The following is a 22,716-nucleotide window of genomic DNA, read 5'->3' as shown; positions in this document are numbered from 1 at the left end:
TCCCAAACTTTTCTTTCATCCAGAATATTTTAACCTTCAATTTACTATTTGCTCTTCAGCATTTTTTTTTCCAGAGCCCATTCCTTATTTAAAAAAAAAAAAAAAAAACTTCCTGCATATAAAATTTTAAAACTAAATTGCATGAGTAAATGACAACACAGACCCTAATGCATTATTTTTTTCATGTTGACCTTAACGCAGTAGTAGCTTTTAGCATGCATGCCCCCTGCCCCTCCAAGCCCTGTTGAATGTGTGCGCAGGACTTCCCGTGTGCTGTGCTTTACATGTCGTTCCTCCTCTGTCTTTTGACCTGTGTTTTTGAGAACAGTGCAAAACAGAACAAGACAAAAAGATGTAAGGGGATCAGTTGGTATTTCTGTAGCTAGGGGAGAAGCTCAGGTGAATTATGCCTCTGAAGCCGTGGGGGTCATAGGCTTTAAATGAATCCTAACTGAATGTGAACTAGATTATCGTTAATTTCCTGGAGATCATCTAGTGTTACCTTAGTGATGCCAAAAATTAAAAGTTAGATCAAATTCTAGGAATTTTGCAGTAGATTTTGTTGAGCTCAGAAAGCAATTTCATCTTTGTGGTGACAGCGTGTTTTGTTATTTCTCATTTTGATATGTAATTTCAAACCTACGTAAAAATTGCAAGAATAGTACAAAGAACTCTCCTATACACTTTGTCCCAATTCAGCTATTGTCAGCTTGTCGACCCATTTGCATTATTCACTCTTTCCTTTCCTCTCTCCCTCTGTGTGTGTGTATACATGTGTGTATATATAGACGTATCTCCTCCAACCATTGGAGAATAAGTTGCAGACAGCGTATTATGCCCCTTTATCCCTAAATACTTCAGCACATATTAGGTAAGGCTGTTAGGTAAGGGTTATCTCACCTAACCACAATACAACGATCAGGATCAGGGAATTTTACGATGACACAAGACTATTAAATAGCCCACGGTTCATGCCCACAGTGCGCCTGTTGTCCCAACAGTGTCCTCTGTGGCTATTTCCTGAGCCCAGGACCCTGTGTTTCCTGATCTTTAATGTGTACCAGTTCCTCAGTCCCTCATGACCTTGATATTTCTGAAGGGTACAGGCTGGTTGCTTTGTACAATGTCTTTTGATATGAGTTTGTCTAATGTTTCCTGTGTTAGACTCGTGTCATGTATTCTTTTTTTTTTTTTAATTGTGCTTTAGGTGAAGGTTTACAGAGCAAATTAGTTTCTCATTAAACAATTAATATGCCTATTTTGTGACATTGGTTGTCAACCCCACGACGTGTCAACACTCTCCCCTTCAGACCTTGGGTCCCCCATTTCTATTCGTCTAGCTTTGCTGTCCCTTCCTCCCTTCTTGTCCTTGCTCCTGAGCTGGTGTACCCATTTAGTCTTGTGTACATGGTTGAGGTACATGTATTACTGTTTGTTTTGTAGGCCTGTCTAATCTTTGGCTGAAGGGTGAACCTCAGGAGTGACTTCAGTACTGAGTTAAAGGGTGTCCAGGGGCCATACTCTCAGGGCCTCTCCAGTTGCCATCAGGCCAGTAATTGTGTCATGTATTTTTGAGAGGAATGCATGGACATGACAATGTATCTCTCAGGGCATCGTAGCAGGAGGCCATGGTGTCTGTTTGTCCCACACCTGGTGACGTTAACGTTGACATTTGGTGAAGGTGGTATCCACCAGGCTCTTTCACTAGAAAGCTATTATTTTTTCCTTTTGTAAAATTATAAATAATTTGGGGGAGATACTTTGAGACTGCATGCATGTATCCTCATTATATTTTCACCCACTAATTTTAGCATCTGTTGATGAGTCTTGCATGAATCAGTTACTGCCTTAAAAATGGCACAGTGTATTGTCTAACCTCAGTATCCCTTCTGTGTTTATTAGTTGGCATTCTGCTGTAGCAGGAGCTCTCCCTTTTCCCCCAATTACATATTCAATCCTGCGTAGATTCTGATTTTAGTCAGTGGGTTATAGTACATCACTACCAGTATTATTTTTATGTAATTTTATTTCATTTACATTCAGTACAATTCACTCTTTTTTGTCCTCAGTTGTGTAAGTTTTGACAAATGCATAGAGTTGTGTAGCTATTATCGCAATCAAGAGACAGAACAGTTCCATTGCCCCGCAGAAGTTCCCGCACACTGCCCCTTTGTAGCCAGACCCTCCCCCCACCCTTAGTCTTTGTTCTCCATCTCTGATTTTGCCTTTTCCAGAAAGAAATATAAATGGAATTATCCAGTATGGAGCCTTATCAGTCTGTCTTCCACTTAGCACAATATAGTTGAGATTGCCCATGTTGTTTTATTTACCAGTATTTTGTTGAACATCTTTCCATTTGCCTGTTTGCATATCTTTTGTGGTGAAGTGTCTGTTCATGTCTTTTGCCCATTTTTTTCATTGGGTGGTTTTCTTTTTGTTTCGACAGTTCTTTATGTAATCTGGATACAGGTCCTTTGTCAGAGATGCAGTTTGCAAATATTTTCTCTTATTCAACGGCTTGTCTTTTTATTGTTAACACTGTCTTTCACAAGCAAAATTTTAAATTTCAATGAAGTCCAATTTATCAGGTTTTTTTTCCTTCTGTGGATGTACTTTTGATGTCCTGTCTAAGAACTTTTAGCTTAACCCAAGGTCACAAAGATTTTCTCTTATGTTTTCTTTCTAGAGGTTCTATAGTTTGTTCTACGTTTAGGTCGGTGTTTCACTTTGGGTAGACTTTTGTGTCATGTGGGAGGTGTAAGTACAGGCTCTTTTTTTTTGGCATATGGGTATTCAGTTTTTCCAGTACCGTTTCTTGAAGAGACTATCCCTTCTTTGTTGAATTGACTTTACGTCTTTGTCAAAAATAAGTTGATCATATTTGTGTGTGTGTGTTTCTGGCCTCCCTCTTCTCCTCCGTTGATCTGTGTGTGTGTCTGTGCCAGTGCCACGCTGTCTTGATGACTGTAGTTTTGTAATAAGTCTTGCAGTCAGGCAGTGTGAGCTCTTCGACTTTGTTCTTCTTTTTTAAAATTGTTTTTGCCCCTTTAGCTCCTTTCCCTTTCCATGTGAATTTTAGGTTCAGCTTGTCGATGTCTACAAAACACCTTGCTGGGATTTTGATTGGGATTGTACTGAATACGTTGACCAGTTTGGGCAGACTTGATATCTTGGCGATACTGAGTTGTCCAGCCCATGAACATAGTATAGCTCACCATTTATTAGGTCTTTGATTTGTTTCATCAGTGTTTTGTAACCTTGAGCATACCAATCCGGTACATATTTTGTTAGATTTATAACTAAGTATTCTAATTTTTGTCTGGTACTATAAATAGTACTTCATTTTTTTGAGTGGGGTGACGGCTGCTTGTTACAAATACATAGAAACACAGTTGATATTTGAACTGGTATTCTGCAACATTGTTAAACTCTTTCTTACTTTCAGGAGCTTTTCTGGTAGATTCCATGGGATTTTCTGCATAGACAATCATGTCTGCAAAGAGAGCGAGACTTTTTCTTCTCTTTCCAATCTGTGCCTTTTCTTTCTTTTTCACCCGGTTGCGCTGACAAGGACTTGCAGTGTGGTGTTGAGCAGGAGTGTCGTGTTGCTGACCTTCGGCAGAGCGTTCAGTCCTCACCTTAAATGTGACGTTAGCTGTGGATTCTGTGGATGTTTTTTTATCTGATTGGAACCCTGGTGGCGCAGTGGTTAAGAGCTCGACTGCTAACCAAAAGGTCGGCAGTTCAGATCCACCAGCTGCTCCTTGGAAACCCATGGGGGAGCTCTGCCCTGTCCTGTAGGACCACTACGAGTCCGAATCGACTTGGTGGCAGTGGGTTTATCAGATTAAGGAAGTTCCCTTCTACTCCTATTTGTTGAGAGTTTTTATCATGAATGGATGTTGAATATTGTCATAAGCTATTTCTGCATCTATTGAAACAAACGTGATTTTTCTTTAATCTGTTCATATGCGTTACGTTAAATTGAGGTATAATTTATATGTAGGGAAAGGCACAGATCTTAAGGGTTAGTTTGCTGAGTTTTGACAGATGCGTGCACCCATGTAACCCACGTGCTTGTCCAGGTGTAAGTTCTGTCGCTTCAGAAGGTTTGCTTGTGCCGCTGCTCAGCCTCCCCACTCACCACCGTTATTCTATCATTACTCATTTTGATACTCAAATTATAATTTGACCAGTTGGCGCTCCTTCAGGCTGGCTCTGGTGTACTTCCGACACTTCCCTCTCACTTTTTGAGCACTTCCTCACTTTCTGGCACAAGAGGTTTCCCTCGTGTAATTCCTTCCTCCAGCCCTGGAATCGGCCATTTCTCCAAGAAGACTGGTTCCTTTACTGGGGACTAATTGAAGCCAACATTGAGGTGTTTGTTGTGATGATTTGGATACTATTTGAAGCTAAGTCTTAAATTGAAGATTGTCTGAAAATTTATCAGTGGGGCATCTTTCCCGTTGCTACATGGAGGACCGTAATAGAATAATGCATGTGGACCACATGATAAATGCTTGAACTTACAGAAGCAGAGGGACAAGAGCGGCCAAGGGGTGCCTGTAAGGACGTGAAAACAATGTGCAGTTCTGTTCCCACAGTGATGTCAGTTAACCACTCGGAGTTCTGTCACGCTCACCAGCTTGTCAGAAACTCAGCTAGGTGGACCATGATGGAGGGCAGTGGTGGTTCTAGTGCACGTTAGGTGGGAACATCTTGCCTTATCTGGAAGAGGTGAGCACGAACTCAAGATAGTCTTGTATGTGTGCGCCAGCCAACACAGATCATGACGTCCCAGCAGCATTGTCTGTCAGGGATCCAATCTGGAAAGAACCGGAATGTCCACCGGCGTAGAAGGGCTGAGGGGCTCGGGTACTGCCCCACAGGGGAGTGCGGATCAGAAGTGAGAGTCTGTGAACTGGAACCACAGCGCGCGTCACCATGGGTTAGGCATTCTGGAAAGGGTGAAGATGCCCTCAGGATGAGTTCTGCTCTTGGCATGATTTTTATCATAAACTAGTGTATTGCTAAGTCAGTTCTAGAAATAAGTCCAGATTTCTCAGCATTGGGTGTGTGTATATCACGTTTCACCTGCTTCCAAGAGGCTTTTTTGGATAGTATTGTTGAGTGTAGTTACTACATACAAAATAATACTGGTATGGTTCCAGTTATTTAGGTCTTAAAAAAACACCCTAATTGGAGATTATTTTTCAGAAATGCTAATGTTAGGGACGGTGAATTATTATTTATAAGCATGTAACTCTAACCTAGTTTTTTTTTTATATCGTGTTACATACATGTTCATATTTTAGAATGTATTGTTAAAAATTTAGAGGTATAAAGCGGTGTCTCAGCTTGTGTGAATGTGCTGTAAAAAGAAGGCACGAGTGGCTTTTTTGTTTGTACTTTGAGGTTTCCCGTTATCTATCATCGTGGTGTTGTGTGCTGTAGAGACTATTCAGCTCATATTGACCATATAGGACAGAGCAGAACTGGCTCATAGGGTTTCCTAGCCTGCAGTCTTTATGGGAGCAGATCACCAGGTCTTTTCTTTCACGGGAGCCACTGGTAGGTTTGGACCGTGGATCTTTTGGTTAGTAGCCAAGTGGTTAACCTCTGCACCATCAGGGCACCTTCTCAGTTATCATTACCCAAGGTTAAACTTAGGTTTCTTTTAGAATCTTGAATTAAAAGAGACCTTAGGTCATTTAGGCTGAAGTCCTAGTTCTGTTGAGATACTCAGAAAGGTGGTCACCGCACTCCTTCGTGGCCCTTTCTGTCCTTCTCGGTGACAGCACCCAGTCTCACAAAGTGGGCATTTTTCTTTGTTGGCAAGTTCCAGTTTTATTAACATTTTTGAGTTTATTTTCCTGTTTGTATAAATTGGGCAGTAAACGCCAGCTACTCCTGGTCTTAATTCATTCCTTCAGAGAAACGTGTGGCAGATGTCCTAAGTTGTCTTTCCTGCGAGCTACACATCTCTTTTTCCTTCAACTGGTCTTTTTCTTGGTGTAGTTTCTAGACTTCCTGAAATAACATTACGGCTCCTAGGGATAAATTCTGTTTTGGCATTGTTTCTCTCAAAATGGGCGCCCAGAATTAAGTTCCCATCACAGAGTGCTGCTTTTCTCTGTGAAAATTTTTTTTCTATTTCCAAGATTTCAAATGATGATTTTTAATTAAAATCAAGTTTGTATTTTAAAGACAATATCTTTTCCAATAAGATATTAGTGAGGATACTGTACAAGTATTTTGGTTCTGCAAACCAAAAATAAATGTCAGCAATTTACAAGTTGCCTGGAGGAGTTTCCATGCCCTTGGCAGAGCATATGAAGCTCAGTTAGAACACAGCTACAAACACGACCTGTGCATCTAGGTCCTCCGGGAAAACGCGTGTCAGCGACAGCCAGAAGTTAGCGAAAGAGAGTATGGCCTACTCTGCCAGTACCCTTTGACGAACGCAGATTTTATTTTAATAAAGAAAAACATCACATTTTCACTTGTGCCCGATTTTTATGGCATTGGTGAAGAATATCGATTATACCATGGACTGCCAAAAGAATGAACAAATCTGTCTTGGAAGAAGTACAACCAGAATATTCCTTAGAAGCGAGAATGGCGAGACGTCATCTCACATGCTTTTGTCATGTTATCAGGGGGGATCAGTTCCTGGAGAAGAACATCATGCTTGGTAAAGTAGAGGGTCAGCGAAAAAGGAAAACCCTCAACAAGGTGGATTGACGTACAGGCTGCAACAATGGGCTCAAGCATAACAACAATTGTGAGGATGGTGCAGGACTGGGCAGTGTTTCGCTCTGTTGTACGTAGGGTCGCTATGAGTCGGAACTGACTCGAAGGTACCTAACGACAACCTGATTTTCCAGCACCATTGGTTGAAGACTTCCCATCCCCCATGAGATTGCCATTGGGCCTCAGTTGGAGATTAGATGGTGTATGAGTGTGGCCCTGTCTATTTGCTCTCCATTCAGTTCTTTGGATCTGTCTGTTGACCCTTCAGCCAGGACCACACAGACTTGATTACTGTAGCCTTAGATTGAGCCTTGAAGTTGAGTCCTCCAACTTTGTTCTCCTTTTTCAAGTTCACCAACTCTTTATTCTGTACCTCCAATTGTCTGTTAAGCCTATCCAATGAATTTTTTGTTCACGTGTTCTGTTTTTCAATTCTAGAATCTCCATTTTGTTCTTTTAAATAGTATTTTTTTGTTGTTGTTGAGATGCACTGTCCTCACTATAAACATGTTTTTTCTTTATGTCCATGGGCCTAATTATTAAAGCTGCTTTAATGTCCTTGTCTGCTAATTCTGTGTTCTGGGTCGTCTCAGAGCTGGAGCCTGTTGAGCATGGGCCATGTTTTGTTTTCTTGTTTCTTTGTATTCTGGAGTAGTCTCGAATGGGATTTTGGACATCGTGAGTGATATGTTATAGACTCTGGATTCTGGATTACGTTCTTCTGAAGAGTACGGATTGTTTTGCTTTAGCAGTTTGTTAAATAACTTTGTTGAAGTGAAATTGCCAGCCCTGTTTGCCTTGTGGTAGGTGGAACTCTTGGCCTTGCTTGGAGTATGTCCCATGGAGCCGTGGTGTAAGAGCCAGCCAGGGTCATGGCAGCCATTACGGAGAGTGTGGGGCATCTCTCTGTTTCCTTTTGTGTGATTCCCCTTAACTTTCCTGCCACTGTGGTCACCTCCCCTCCCTATTTTTTTCTGCCGAGACTGCGTTTCTTCGCGTTTTAGCTGTCCCATGTATCCCAGATGGGTGCCTGCCCTCATGCCAAGTTCCACAGGAAAAAAGAATCTCATCTAGTTCCTTTCTTGCAGGTATTGACTCCCTGCCTGTCTGCCAGCCTTTTAACACTTTTTATATTTTTTCTAGAGTTTATGGTCACCTGCAGTGTCTGGTGTGATAGGAAGTACTTGGACATTACTGGAAGCAGAACGCTTTATCAGTTTTTTTAAATTGAAAAATAACTTGCTTTGGTCCCGTAATACACGTTCATTGTAGAACATTTGGGAAATTCAGGAGAGCACTCACGTGCGCGCGCACACATAAGCGCACAGAGTAATCCTGCGCCAGGATAATCACCCTGAACACACTAGTGTCTGTCCCTCCAATCATTCTTTTCTTCCCTTCCTCCCACCCTCCCTCTCTTTGTTCACCCCTGCCCCCATCTCTGTTAAATGCAGATGGGGGCCATCAGGCTGGATGCACTGTATTCTAGCCCACTTCCTTTACGGACCTTGTGTGGCTTTCCCCGCGGGTGAATAGTCTGTGGCAGGTTTGCAGTGACTTTGATCAGGCACGTGTAACTTCTGCAGTTAAAACGCCTCACTAAGTAGGGTGGATGTCATCTCATCATTAAATAATAACGCAGCAGCTAGCGATGGTTAAGAAACGCCACCACTGGCGTTCGCTGCGTGCAGGGGTGGTTGGCGCACAGAGGTGGAAGGTAAGGACACCGGTTAGATCGGTACTGCCCCAGGGTTGTTTCTTTCTTTTAAAAACAACCCGACGGCCTTTTCTTGAAACATTTCGAATAACCGATAACCTATGTTACCATTCCCATATCTGTAGATCAAGTAGGGTGCTAACTGCAAAAATTATACCATCTTGAAGATCCAAGCTAGATTGTTACTAACGGGGGTTTTAGCGTCGGTTTCCCGTAGAGGCACAGTCTTACATTTCTGTTTATTATGCAGTTTTGTTTTGCCTTGTTTTCCGGTGCGAAGGCATGCTCGGCTTTGTGACTTCTCAGTGGGCTGAGCTGGGTCTCGGGCGAGCCTGCTCCTCCCGCATGGGCCCTCTGCTCTCATTTCATATGCAAAGCCAGCTAGTTTCTCAGGGACTCTAGATTTGCATTGATTTGAAATCCATTTAAAGTCAGAATGTATTCTTTACAAGGCCTTTCTTTTTCTTCCACAGGTAAGTTAGAGTTTTAAACTAGTATGTGTAAGTAGACGTTGCAAATGTGTTTTAATTCTACGTTGTTCAGATCACATTTTCTTATTAAAGAGGAATGAGGTCAGGGTTTGGGTAAAGATAGTTGCAGTTTACCTTCAAGTCTCATGTCTCACTTTTCCATTTCCCCAGCAGCAAGCACTCGCAGGGACCCTGGTGGCCGCAGCGGGCAGCTCGATCGAAGTGGACCCCTACCAGAGGCAGCAGACGTTGCCTCCGGCAGCAGGTATGTCTCAGCCAGGCTGCCAGGCCTCAGGTCTCACGTTTTCTGAGAACGGGAGTCACAGCACATGCCTCCACATAGCGAGCGCTGGGGAAGTAATTTTTGGTTAATTTCTCTCCACTTTGAAAGTTACTTTTTTCTGGAGGGAATTATCAGCTGGACAAAATACCTATGTGAGTGTGTGTGTGTGTGTGTGTGTGTGTGCCGAGTTGAACAGGCGTGTTCTGTGCTGGTCGTTCCGTCACCCCCACGAGAGCATGACTGAAATCCTCCATGTGGTGAAGTTGTCATTCTTTTTCTCAAACTGATTTTTCCTTCAAATTATGTTACGTAAAAGATTCAGACAGGTCAAAAGGGTGTAACTCAAGTCTGCCTCTGGTTAGGATTACCTGCCTAGTCCCTAGCCACAGAGGTAACCGTTGTTAATGTTTTGTATATTCTTGCAGACGTTTTTTCTGTGCCTCCACAAGCATTGTTATTTAAACAAGGATTCAAATGTGACCACACAGGCACTGTTATGTGTCATTATTTCTTTTACCTAATAGGCTGCCTTGGACGTCTTTGCGAGTCGTTACACATGGTTCTTTGTGATGACTGCACAGTAGTCCGTAGTGTGGATCGGTCCCTGTTCAGTCAGACCCTTACTGTGCTCATTTGTCGGTACTCTCCTTTTTCTGCTGCGGTCAGCGCAGGATTGAACATCTAGCCTCGTATTTTTCCGCACGTTTGTCAATATATCCAAAGGAGAGGTTCACAGAAATGCAATTACGGGGTCACAGGTTACATGCGCTGAAGTATTAATGCTGCCCCGAGGTCCCCAATGGGGGCAACAACTTCCGGTTCTCTCACGTTTGCCATTTTATTAAGGATGACCAATCCTTTAATCTTTGCTGGTCTGATGGGTGAAAAATTATACCTTGTTTTGATTTGGATTTCTTTAATTTTGAGTAAAGGAACCCTGGTGGCGTAGTGGTTAAATGCTCAGCTGCTAACCAAAAGGTCAATGGTTTGAACCCACCGGCTGTTCTGTGGGAGAGAGATGTGGCAGTGTGCTGCCCTGAAGATTAAAACCTTGGAAACCCTATGGGACAGTTCAGCTTTGTGTCCTATATGGTCACCGTGTGTCAGAATTGATCAGACAGCGGTAGATTTAGTTTAGTGTGGTAATTTCAAGTCAGGTTGTACAGTGTCTTTTCATGTTAATTAAACATTTGTGAACCTGTTCTTCTGAACTAACTGTCCCTGTTCTTTGCCCATTTTTCTCTCTGGTCGTGGGTATTTTCCACATGAACTTCTAAGAGCTTTCTGAGTGTTAAATACATTAGCTCTCGTCCATCATGTGCTGCAAATATTGTGTCTCAGGTTGTTGCTTGTCCTTTGTCTTTTAATGATGCTTTTTTTAATATCTGCAAATTTTTAATTACAAGAAATTATACTCACCAGTCTTATTCTTTATGGCATTTGGGTTTTGGTTTATGCATAGAACGCCTCCCTGTTCAAAGATTCTAAAAACACTTACACATGTTTTTTTCTACTACTTTGTGGTTTTATTTTTACATCACACTGCACCTTTTTTGAAAATTATTCTAGAGCAGTGTAAGAGGCCTCGACTTGAAGTGGGTCACCAAGGGGTAGTTTTCCAGCACCCAGGGGTGAACACAGGCGTTCCTCTTCAGCAGTTAATGCCGACAGCACAAGGTAAGCCCTAGCGTGAGAAGAAGCCCCTTTAGCTGATAATCAACACCAAACTATATTTGGGTAGTCAAGGTCGTATGTCCAAGGTGGAGCTTCTGAAATTGGGGTAGTTCTTTGAATCCCACTTAATACACCCACTCCTCACTTACCGACATGGTTAAGTTCCAAAGACCAGGCCATTATGCGAAAATCGGCATTATGTAAAAACGGAGGATGACTGCATCATTACATAACTGGCAAACCACTGAGAATCACGGCCCAGCCAAGTTGACGCATAACCGTCACAGCCAGTGTTACTCCCTCACACTTGTTACTGCCAGACTTACATCGTTAATGCGCAAAAGAGCCGGTAGGTGTTTTACCATTGTTGTAAATGCGAAATGTCAGACAAGGAGCTAGTCGACAAGTGAGGAGTAGGCGTACAGTGTAAAAAGCCCCTGGAGACATCCTTGTAACTTTACCAGAGCCACACGGCTGCCTGTCACTGCTTTGCCACGTTTTACACTTTTCTTTGCTACTGCTGTAGAGGGATGCCCTTGGGTGCTTTGGTGCTTGTTTGGCTTGGTGCTGATGTACAAAAGTCAGGTGCCTTTCTTTTCTTTCTGTGTGCGCTTTTGTGACGTTAGATCTGATGTGGTACTAATTCCCCACCAATGTACTTTCCCGTTTGAGTGTATGAGTTGGTTTTCAGATGGTGGGTCTCTGACAAAGCATTTGGATGTAAAAATGTGTTCCCTTCTTACTCACTGGCTGGATTGCTTCCAAAGTCATTGCTGTTGGGGTTTTTCTCTGGGTTTGCAGGAGGGATGCCCCCCACTCCGCAGGCTGCTCAGCTCACGGGACAGAAGCAGAGTCAGCAGCAGTATGACCCTTCCACAGGGCCACCTGTGCAGAACGCCGCCAGCCTGCACACCCCGCCACCGCAGCTCCCTGCCAGGCTGCTTCCCGCCAGCGCCCCTGCTGTAGCCCCGTCGTCTGCACTGCAATTCTCGCAGCAGCCCCCGGTGGTGGAGCCGCAGACACAGCTCCAAATCCCCATGAAGACTCAGCAGCCCCCTGGCCCTGTCCCCGTGCTCCCACCCAGCCAATTCCCCCCTCCGCTGCAACAGGCCGCCCAGCCCGCACTCCACGTTCCCATGCCTGGGAAGGCCCACATGCAGGTGTCTCAACTTCCATCCCAGCCACAGGTATGTCCGGACAGCTAGGCATCTGTCTGCTCAGTTAGAGATGGGGAAAAGGGGGAGTCGCAGGGCTGGAAGGATGCTGTGCACACGGAGGTCTGCGGCTTTGCTCTTAGCGGTTACACTCCTACTTGACGGCAGTCAGTTAAATCGTTGCACCATCATTTTATTTGGCTCTGTAATAGTAGTTGTCCTAATTAAAGTAACAGAAAACAGAACTTTCAGTATTGCTGTTCTGAGTATAGAGGGTTTCCACTTACTGAAGCACAAATTGTGCCCAAGGTATTGTGTAGTTGTCCCATTTAATCTCCCCAGTAACTGAGGGGTGCTACTGGCCACTTACTAATCTGGACACAAGGCCGAGCAGTGGTGTGCCTTGCCCAGGTCTGCACGATGTGTGCACATCAAACGGGGCTGTCCCGGCTCTGAGTGCAGAGCCCTTGTCACTGTCCTAGCCCACTCCTCTTGGGGGCACCTGCCCGGTTTGTATTCTTTTTGGTGCTGTGTGCTCTGCACACCTGAGAGGGCATTACTTTTTGGGCTTGGTGCACCTTTCAAGGATCTGGAATGCCCCCTCTCCTCTGCTGATCTTACCCAGATGCGTGTTATGAAATTTATGTAGTAAATGACCTCAGCCGCTTAAGAGGAATGGACTGCTGAGCGGAGCAGGGACCGTGTCTGCAGCCCTGACGGGTGGCAGAGGGTCTCCAAAGGATGGCCAGGCCCTGTCTTGGTCATCTGTAATTGATTTGTTTCAGTGAGTGGGGGCGCCCGCTTTGTTGTGCCTTCCCTCACTAGCAGGTGGATGTTGTAGGTGGGCTTTGAGTTCAAGGATTATTTGAAGTCTATGGCAGAGCGTGATCTTAGCTATATGATAATAGAGTGACAGCAGATGCATAGTTGCTCCCGTTTGTTCACCCCTACATGGTGTCAGGCACTGTGGGGAGTGCTTTGTTGGCATTTTACTCATTGGGCCACATAATGATTTAAAACAACCCTGTGGTTTTTCTTAGGTTGTTTGTAGTACTTAAAGGCCACAACCTGTCTGTCCATTTGTCATACTGTGGTGGCTTTGTATTATTGTGATGCTGGGACCTATGTCCCCAGTATTTCAGATACCACCAGGGTCATCCATAGTGGACAGAACCTGAAAATTAGCCAGTGAAAAACCCCGTGGATCACAACAGAATACTGTCCAGCGTAGTGCTGGTAGATGAGCCCCCTAGGATGGAAGGTGCTCACACTTCCAGTGCACCGCAGCCACCACAGTGGAATGGAGCGTGCCAGTGACGGTGCAGGTGCCGCAGGGCCCAGCAGCATTTGTCTGTTGTGCACGGGGAAGCCACAAGTTGGAGCTGACTCGACGGCAGCTAACACCACCAGTTATTTAAGGATCAGCTGTTGAAGATGATTTTTAAAAAGCCCTCAAAGTGTGTAGAGATCTATTACTTACCGGTAGCAGAGGGTCAGCACGCTTTTTCTGCAAAGGGCCCGATAATACATACTTCAGGCTTCGCAGGCTCTCCAGTTCTGTCACGCCTGTTGAGCGAGAAAACAGCCACAGACAGTTCAGAAATGAACAGACATGATGGCTGTGTGCCGGTAAAACTGGATTTCCGAAAGCCTGCGGCGGCTGGTTTTTGCCAACTCCTGAGTGGGAGGAAACCACCCCCCATGCCATGGAAGGGACTCACTGGGCATAGAGACAGGGTTGTCACTGAGGTTTCGTCCCCTCTTCTGGGTGGTGAACGTGCTACACTTCTGGAGTCTGCCCTCAGCACCCAGTTTAGCACCCCGCCCTCCTGCTCACTCCTCCCTGCCTCGGCAGAATTTTGTAAACATTTAGTGCAGTCTTTAGGGAAGGGGGCCAGAGCGCCTTTCCTGCAGTTGAACAAGCCCCACTCGATCTGGGTAGGCACAGAGGAGGCGCCCCCAGCCCCCCACGAGGAGGTACGCGGGCTTATGTGTGCCTCAGAGAAGGGGTAAGGGGGCAGCAGGGGCTGTCGCTCAGTAGGAAAGTTCACGAGAGACGAGGCGATAGGTGAGGACCCAGCTGGAATGAATGCTCCCGTTTAGTGTAAGTGTCACTGGCGTGTGTGTGGCTATGCTGTACAGCGCATTCCTATTGTGGCTTTCGTTTGGTAGTTATGGAAAGGAAGCTGTTATTGCATTTATCTCCGTTGATGTCCCCTGTGTTGCCTGGAGCCTGTGAGCTGCTGAAACCTTGTCTTGTTTCCTGCCTGCTAGACTGTGGCACTGACAAGGCCCCCCCTGGATGCTGCCCAGCCCTGCCAGAGGCCTCTGCCCACCTCCTCTTCTACCTCGTCCCTCACCCCCGTGGGCGGCTCGGGCCCGGGACCCTCGCCTGCACGAGCCTCGCCAGTGAATAGACCCTCCTCAGCAACTAACAAGTCACTGTCTCCCGTCACATCCCGGTCCCCGGGGGCAGCTGCCTCGGCCCCCCTCAAGGCTCAGAGCCCAGCTCAGAATGCTACCGCATCCCAGGACAGTTCTCAGGATAAGCTGGCGGAACAAATCACACTGGTAAGCCCACTGAAAACACCTGCGTCACCAGTGGGGAGTGCGGCTTGGGGCTACTCTCCAGAGGAGCCAGCCTGGGATATCTTATGCCTGAGGTGGCAGTGGGCATGGCCATCAGAGCCCAGGGTGAGCTCTTGGATGCTCTTGGGGCAGCTGCCTGGGCACATAGTGCTGCTGGGTTCTGGTCTCACGCACGGCTGGCTGGAGAGAACGTGGTGATTTCCTTTGTGAGTGGGGGACCTGTGGACCTGGGGGGCCAGCAGTGCTTCCAGCTGCGCTCTTGCTGTGCTGTCAACTGGGAGGGCCGAGCACCCAGCCTGGGGGATGCCGAGGGGCAGCGCTGGGCTAGCCGGCTGCACCAGGTGTTAGGCAGCTCCTCCCTTCCGCCTCGGCCTACCTAAATGGTTTCCATTTGCCAGACCTAGCCCCAGCCCCCCTTTTCTGAGGAACTGCCCGAGAAAAGATTCCTTTAAATTGGTACAAAAAAAGCTAAGTGTGAACCGGTGTCCTCACTGGATTACATCTAAGATTGGCAGGGCCAGTGGGCAAGGCAGGACGGGAACGTGAAGAAACGAAGGTAGATGTTTGGTTGTGGTGATGATAACCTGAGATTCATTCTTCTGTTCAGGTGCCTGTGCTGTTTTTCTTAGGTTTGTGTATTCAACAACCAAACCGAAACCAGCCCCCTTCAGGGACTTCCACTGTGCCTTGAGCGAGGTTGGGTGTCTGAGTGGGAGGCGTACCCCTCATCACTGAATGCTGACCCTGTGCACCCTTACAGGAGAACCAGGTCCAGCAGCGCATTGCAGAGCTGAGGAAGGAGGGCCTGTGGTCACCACGGCGGCTGCCCAAGGTGCAAGAGGCCCCACGGCCGCGGGCGCACTGGGACTCCCTCCTAGAGGAGATGCAGTGGATGGCCACCGACTTCGCCCAGGAGCGCAGGTGGAAGGTGGCAGCGGCCAAGAAGGTGCGTAGGGGCACAGGCGGCCATGGCCCCAAGGTTCTTTTGTCGGTGTTGGAATTGAAAGACATTTTACAGAGAAGCTATGTTGTAGACAGGGGATGGCCTCCCAGACCACTCACAAAAGCATCCCCAACGGTGGCCAGCAGTGGACCGGACGCTGTACAGGGGCCACACTGATGAGGACAGAGGGAGGAAGGGTGGGGTAGGCGGAGTCAGCACCTGCTGCTCTTAGGTGTGGGGGAAACGAAGCCCATCAGGCTTTGAGCATCTCCGCGTCTTTAATTTACGTCTCGCCACTTTTCAAGGTGCTGCTGGTGGGTACGTAAAGGGTGTAAATTGTTGGAGAGCAACTTGGCAAATTAAAGCAAAAGCCTTAAAAATGTGATTTCTCTTTGCCTCAGCAGTTTTCATATCTAGGAGTGAAATAGGCTTTGCCGTACTCATGCTGTGGAATGCTGTGCAGTGAACTAAAAACTGGTGCTGATCTGTGTCTGTTGAATGGGAAGATGCTAACAGTGTATTAACTGTGGAAAGAAGATTGTAGTGTACTGTCGTCCTTTTTTAAGAACTGTATGCCTATTTAGTCCAATAATGCCCTCAAGAAAAGCAAGCCAGTGTGGATGGTGGTGTTTGCTGGTAGACGCACCCATGGTTCTGCTAGCACACCCCAGGGGCACAGGAGAGTGGGCTTCGTAGCTCATTGTGGTAGATTTGTAAGAACTTGACAGATCCCATTTTATAGCAGGACACTGCACAACATACAGTTCTTGGCCTTCTATTTATAGCTGGTCAGAACCGTAGCACGCCATCATGAAGACAAGAAGCTTCGTGAGGAGAGAGGGAGGAAGGAAGAGCAGGACCGGCTGAGGCGCATTGCGGCCTCCACTGCCAGGGAGATAGAGTATTTTTGGTCTAACATTGAGCAGGTAAAATTCTGGATCCTACCTGGGGTCATAGAGGTCATAGGCTGTCTCAGAGCTGCAGAGCCAACCTGGGAGTGCTGGGTCTGTGGGGGGAACTTGGAGGCGGAGCGTGCGGGCAGTGGTCTTGGGAAGGTGCACATGTGGAAGGGTGGGTACTGGTTTGCCCTGCCCGGGCTGTGGGGTCCTGAGAAGGCGCAGGGCAAGCTTGTTGCCTCAAGGCTTTTCTGTCTGTGCCTTCAAGTTCCTGGTTAGGCTGCAACCCAGGAGTTTGGTAAGTCATGCTGGAGAGCTGTTCAGAGGGCCTCCAGGAGGCCCTTCCTCCAGTGTGGGCACCAGTCGCCCGAGGCCAGTCTTCACAGCGGTTTCCCCGTCCTCCTCCTCCTCTCTCCCTTTCTGTCCCCGGGCTCTCTTCCCGCCTGGCCTCCTCCTTCCCCCTGCCTTCCTCTCCCTCCTTCCCTCTCTCCTTCTGCCCCTCTCTGTCTCCCTCTGTGTCTCTCTGTCTCTCTCCATCCTGCCTTTCTTTTTCTCATCTCATTGCCTGATAGAATTTGGACAGAATGTAGCTAGATATAAAATAAATGAAAAAACACCAAGTTGAAAATTTACTTTTAAAGAATTTTTGAAATGAGTTTGAGACAACTGTGTTTTTAGACTGTATGTGTAATTTTTGATGTTTTCTGTTCAGAACTTGTATGATTTACATTCTTAATAACGTGCATATTTATTTAACTTTTTGTATTTAGGTTGTGGAAATAAAACTACAAGTAGAATTAGAAGAAAAAAGGAAAAAAGCTTTAAATTTACAGAGAGTTTCCAGGCGAGGTATGATACTTTTTTAAAAATAGCTTTTGACATTTGTCAAATTGCACAAAGAGTATATCTTCATTATAAATTAAAAAAAAAAACTGAAAATATTTTTAGAAGAAAAAATAATACCATCAAGCATTTGAAAAAAGAACACTGTCGTCCTCTTCATCGAGGGTTTCTACTCCTGTGTTTTCATGTAATGGCAGCGTGCACTGCCCTGCATCACTACCACTGAGCTCTGTCTCGTTGTGGATGCTAAGATGGGCATCCTTGTGGTCAGGCTGCCTGAGTGTGTTTTCTTCATGATGACTCATGGTGAGAGAGAGAGTGTGACGAGGACCTCCAGCGGGGCCTGCAGGGTCCCACGTTGTGGTCGGTTGGGTGGAATCGAAGCGTTTGTAGCACTAGTCGAGACATCATTTCTGGAGATATTTCTTAGACATTAATTCTTAGCGTGTTGGGTTTTAAATGAGATTAAGCTGATTGTAAAATGGCAAGGAGAGATTTGTGAGTGGAGATGAACAAGCTGCTCTAACTGAATGAATACTGCAAAGATGAAAAAGGCAGCAAACTTAAAACATATCCTTAATTGATGCCTGAAAGCCACAAAGCTGTAGTTCACTTTTAGATGTGTTTGTCCTTCAGGCTGTGACTTTGCTTTCTCCCTTTTCTTTCTCGTCTGGGTCAAGTGGTGTCATGTAGTGCTGCAGTGAGCTCTGTTGTATATGGATCTTTGTCAGATCCATGCTTTCAGTTCCTTGAGGTAGAGTAGTTTTTTTTTCTCTCTCATCTCCGATATTGTAGTTTTTAGAACTGTATTCCTGGAGGTTTGTAAATTATTGCGTATTTGAAAAGCATTGTAAGTAACTGTAGGCAATACGTTTTGTTCTCTGAAAATTCTGAGAACTGGGAAAAGAAGAAAATGCCATTGTCTCCTGAGAGTTAAGCTGAAGTTAAATCAGCCAAATGGAGCCAAGACTGGTCAGGTTATGCTGCAGGGAAAGGGTCAGACTTGTAAGATACTGCCTGGAGTAGGATGAATCAACCAGGGGCTCGTGCCATCTCAGGGTGTGGTTGGCAGTGGTCGTGCTGGTGTTACTGTGTGGGCACAGGCTGGGGCCTCTGGTCAGGTCAGAGGGTGTCAGGCCTGCATAACAGGCAGGCACCTTTTGACGGAAAGGCCCCTGTGGACAGGCAGGCCCCTGTGGCAGAGCTGGTAGCCCCGGCTTGAAGAGCCCTGTGTGTGAGTCTCCGCTCACCAGGCTTTTCCTGACCCTTTGTGCCTGTGGAGCCCAGGGGAGAACTCTCCTTGGCGGCCGCTTGTCAACATCTGGTCTGCCTGTGGTTGATCTCCTTGCTGTAAATAAGTGCACTGCCATTCCAGTTTGCTAGTTCATCTCTTGTGAGGTTTGCTAGGATGAGTCCCCACCCCTACATCTATCAGCCCCAGACCCTCTCACATGAGGTTTGAGCCTGTCTGTGGCAGTGTTGGGACAGTGAGGTGGACCATCAGGTGCTGCCACCCTTAGGGTCTCTGGGCTTGTGGCTGGGTGTTGCCCTTCAGAGCAGTCTTCCTTTCTCAGGCGAGTCTGCCTTGCTCGGAGTCTCTGGGCATTGCTTAGCTGCCCCTGTCCCTTTAGCACCTTGATGGGTCCAGGAGCAGCAGAGACTCGCCATCTCTTGGTCCTCAGAAGAACCTTGGAGGGGTGGGCCTTGTGATGCCCACACTATTGATGAGAAAACTGGGACTGAGGGGCAGAAAGTCGTGGAACTGCTGTGTAAGGTAATAAACATCATGACAAGTCAGTCTGTGCCATTTCCCACTGCTCTGTGCACGACCGGGATGTCTGGGTCCCTGCGGACGGGTCCAGACCTGGAAGTTAGGAGCTGCCATCACTCTGTGTGTGGACTCACAGGTCAGGCCTGGTGCCTCATGGCTCCTGGGTTGCTGAGAGGAAGGGCAGAAGGGCCCCAGTGCCTCTGTTCGGTGTTGGAGGTACCTGTAGGGCAGAGCCAGACAGAAGAGTGGCTCTTCACATTGTGTGGACAGCTTTCTCTGCCTTTCAGCTCTAGGCGAAGCTAACCATGTTCCTGTCTCCTTAGGAAAAGAGCCCAGGCACCTGGGACTTGATGCTTTCCCAGAACACTTCCTGGTAAGTTCAGACTGCCGCTGCGCTCCAAAGAGACAGCAGCCAGGTGGTGACCACGATGTTCCATCACTGGAGAAATGCGTAGATTGTGACTTTTACTCCCTGTCTTCAGAACACCAGTCCGCTTTGAAAAAAATAAACCCGTACACTGCAGCTGTAGGCTACTTTGGAAATTTGAGAGGCCACAGCTGAATAAGAGAGAGTGGACGTAAGCTTTTCCCTTTCTGTGAATAAGAACAACCCTCCCATGAGGACAGTGCAGTGAGGCAGGCTGGGCCCGGGGCCTGCTGTTCTTGTCTGCACGTCCTAGGTCCCTCCCAGCCCAGGTTCGTAAGTACATCACATGTGAAATATGGGCATGAAATTCCCTCACGGGTTTTTTGATTGAGAGAACACTGCCTGGGTTGTCCCGTTCAGGTGCGTGAAGTCAGCGCAGCTCTCCTGGCTGTCACAGCGCATCTTGTGTAACAAGGATGGGGAGGCCAGCTGGGCTTGCCGCTCGTGTTCTAAGAGCTCCTGTTTGTGATGTTTTTCTTCTTTGTTTCAGGATTCAGGAATATCTAGAAGGAAAAGGAAAGCCAGCACATCTTTAACTGATGAGGAAGGTCTGTCCCCCCGCCCCGTGATGCCTCTCCTGTCTGCAGGCTCTGTTAATTCTCACTGGCACCTACACATAGGGGTTGCGGAAGCAGAGGGGTGACTTTGGCCCAGTTGGGAAACTTGCCTTGGTCTTTCTCCCTGGTGTCTCGGGGCAGAGTGTTTCTTCATGTCTCCAGAGGACCTGGGGTATCTTAGCTGCATGGTGGGATCTGCATATGGGAGGGCTGGAACGCAGAAGCACCAGGGTCACGCGTGCCAGAGGGCTGGAATGCAGGGGCATCTCAGGGCACCAGGGTCACGCGTGCCGGAGGGCTGGAACACGGGCATCTCGGGATGTCAGGGTCACGTGTGCCGGAGGGCTGGAACACGGGCATCTCGGGGTGTCAGGGTCACGTGTGCCGGAGGGCTGGAACGCAGGGGCATCTCGGGGCGTCAGGGTCAGGGTACAGGTGGATCTGTGTGTCTGTGGGCTGAAACTCAGCTATGTCTCCCAAGATGCATTAGGGTTACCATGCAGGGGGCCCTGGGCCCAGACCGGCGCTGTTTGTGAGGCCAGGGGTCTGAGCTGGACAGGGTTCTGCCCAGCTGCAGCCGGCTTGATGGGCAGGGCTCAGGCCAGGTGGCCTGGTATGGGGTGTTTCAGGAGAAATCCTTAGCCCTTTCGATGTTGGCAACTTCCTCGGATAAAAGCGAACATGTCCTCATTGCGCACGTGCGTGTGCGTGTGTGTGTGTGTGTGTGTGTGTGAGCAGACACGGCCCCCTGGCCATCAGCCGGCACTGTCTGCCACCCATGGGTCGTGGGGCCAGGCAGATTCTGACCTGTGAGTGGGCAGGCAGGAACAAGAGGGCTGGGACAGTTGTCAGGGTGCCGCTGTGGGGATCCCGTCCAGGTGCCGGTCAGACCGCTGTCTCCACCAGCCCCTGGTCGGTACCACGTGGTTTACTGGCTGATGAGGCAGTGTGTGTTAGGTTTCCACGTTCTGAAAGATTGCTGTTTCGGTGTTTATTTTGTCTTTATTGGGGAGTTTAGCCATTATTGGCATAGTGAACTGTGCCTGTGAGGACTAGCTTCTGTACGTGGCAGGAAAAGCTAAGACAGCTGTGGCCAACATGAGCTAGAGACCTGGAGGGTATCTCCATCCTTCTTGGTCCTTGGTGGTGTAGTTAGCTCCGGGTGCTCCCGGCAGTGTCCTCCCAGGTTGGAGGAAGAGGGCACGTGTGAGAGCCAAGAGGGCCCCTCTTGCCTGGTTGCCCTGAGCGGCCGCCTCTCAGGAAGGTCTTAGCCAGCAGTCCTCTGATGGTCTCCATCCAGCACTGTGTCAGGCCACCGCTGCTGTTGGCAGGAGGCTGGTAGCCCTTCCCTGCAGGTGGTCATGGGCCAGGCACGGGGAGGTCACTACGGAGGAACGCCCAGCAGTCGGTATGTGCATGGCGGTGTGGCCAGTGGGTGCAGTGTGATGAGGGGGTGGCGGCCTTGCGGAGAAGACAAAGCATTGGACTGGTGGCAGCTGGTGGCTGGTGGTCGGTGTAGACGTTGTTCAGTTCTAAAGACAGAGCCAGGGGGTTGTGTGGTGCTGATGGGAAGGAGTCACTGAGGGGAGCCCTGGCAGAGGATGGGGTCTGTAATGCACTGCAGGCCTTGGGTGACAAGGGGTTGTGCTCCCATGGAGAGAGGGCTCCCAGATGGGCATCCTGATGCCGTAGGCTGGCGGACCCTTTTCTGAGAGCAAGGTGCGAGGACTGAAGATGTCGGGGAGGGGAGCGGGTGAGAGGCGGGGCCGTGGAGGACAGGAGAGGCCCCTTTTGAAGGGATGGTGGCTCGGTGGGTGAGAGTTCGCCCAGGGCTCCGCAGGCCCGCCATGCATGGAAACACCAGGGTGGAGAAGAAAAGTGTGCTCCCTGGGTCCCACTTGTTGATGAGCTATCTGCCAAACTTCGTTTGAGAAAGACAAAGCTTTGTGCGAATTTTTATAATTACTGTAGTTTATGCGAAGCAATTTTGAGTCTGTTTAGTGTTTAATGTGTAACTGGAAAGGTCACGTGAAGTCTTTCATTGACATTTGATGATAACTGTTTTAGTGGAAGATGAAGACGAGACGATTGAAGAGGAAGAAGCAAACGAAGGGATGGTAGACCACCAAACAGAGCTGACTAATTTAGCCAGAGAAGGTAGGCTGACACTACCTTATTGAGAACTGCTGTCGTTAAGTATCGAATACATACGAAAAAGGATTGAAAAAACACGTGTCAGATGTAAAAAGTAGCGCTGGATCAAGCACTGGGTACACAGGAGAGCGTGGACGTCCGTGCACGTGCTCCCTGTGCACAGGCAGTGAGAGCAGCTCACAGTCACCTTCACAGAATACTGCCGGGTTTTGTTGAGAGCCACATGTCCAGCTCCCCATCCCCACACACCATCCCCGTGTCCAGCTCCCCATCCCCACACACCATCCCCGTGTCCAGCTCCCCATCCCCACACACCATCCCCGTGTCCAGCTCCCCATCCCCACACACCATCCCCGTGTCCAGCTCCCCATCCCCACACACCATCCCCACACACCGAGGACACAACTCCTCCTTGCTCTGATCTCTGAGGACAGAGCATCTTTTCTCCAGGCGAGGCGCTGCCTCTTTGTGTCTGGCCCACCCTG

General features: G+C 47.9%; 1 protein-coding gene across 9 annotated transcripts in view; it reads left to right on the top strand.

Annotated features, from left to right (window-relative positions):
* EP400 (E1A binding protein p400) overlaps window positions 1–22,716 on the top strand; it is an 87,423-nt gene that overhangs the window by 12,144 nt on the left and 52,563 nt on the right. For 6 of the 9 annotated variants that reach the window (XM_049865318.1, XM_049865314.1, XM_049865317.1 and 3 more), the window contains 10 exons: window positions 9,112–9,205; window positions 10,793–10,900; window positions 11,699–12,084; window positions 14,326–14,622; window positions 15,401–15,586; window positions 16,369–16,509; window positions 17,250–17,328; window positions 19,417–19,466; window positions 20,011–20,068; window positions 22,145–22,234. In XM_049865318.1, the coding sequence (XP_049721275.1) occupies window positions 9,112–9,205; window positions 10,793–10,900; window positions 11,699–12,084; window positions 14,326–14,622; window positions 15,401–15,586; window positions 16,369–16,509; window positions 17,250–17,328; window positions 19,417–19,466; window positions 20,011–20,068; window positions 22,145–22,234 (1,489 nt within the window). The remainder of the gene's footprint in view (window positions 1–9,111; window positions 9,206–10,792; window positions 10,901–11,698; window positions 12,085–14,325; window positions 14,623–15,400; window positions 15,587–16,368; window positions 16,510–17,249; window positions 17,329–19,416; window positions 19,467–20,010; window positions 20,069–22,144; window positions 22,235–22,716) is intronic. The other 3 variants (XM_049865316.1, XM_049865310.1, XM_049865313.1) reach the window with 2 other exon arrangements.

Source organism: Elephas maximus, chromosome 22, assembly GCF_024166365.1.
Source record: "Elephas maximus indicus isolate mEleMax1 chromosome 22, mEleMax1 primary haplotype, whole genome shotgun sequence".
Taxonomy (NCBI): Eukaryota; Metazoa; Chordata; class Mammalia; order Proboscidea; family Elephantidae; genus Elephas; species Elephas maximus.
This window is presented reverse-complemented; position numbering and strand designations above follow the sequence as displayed.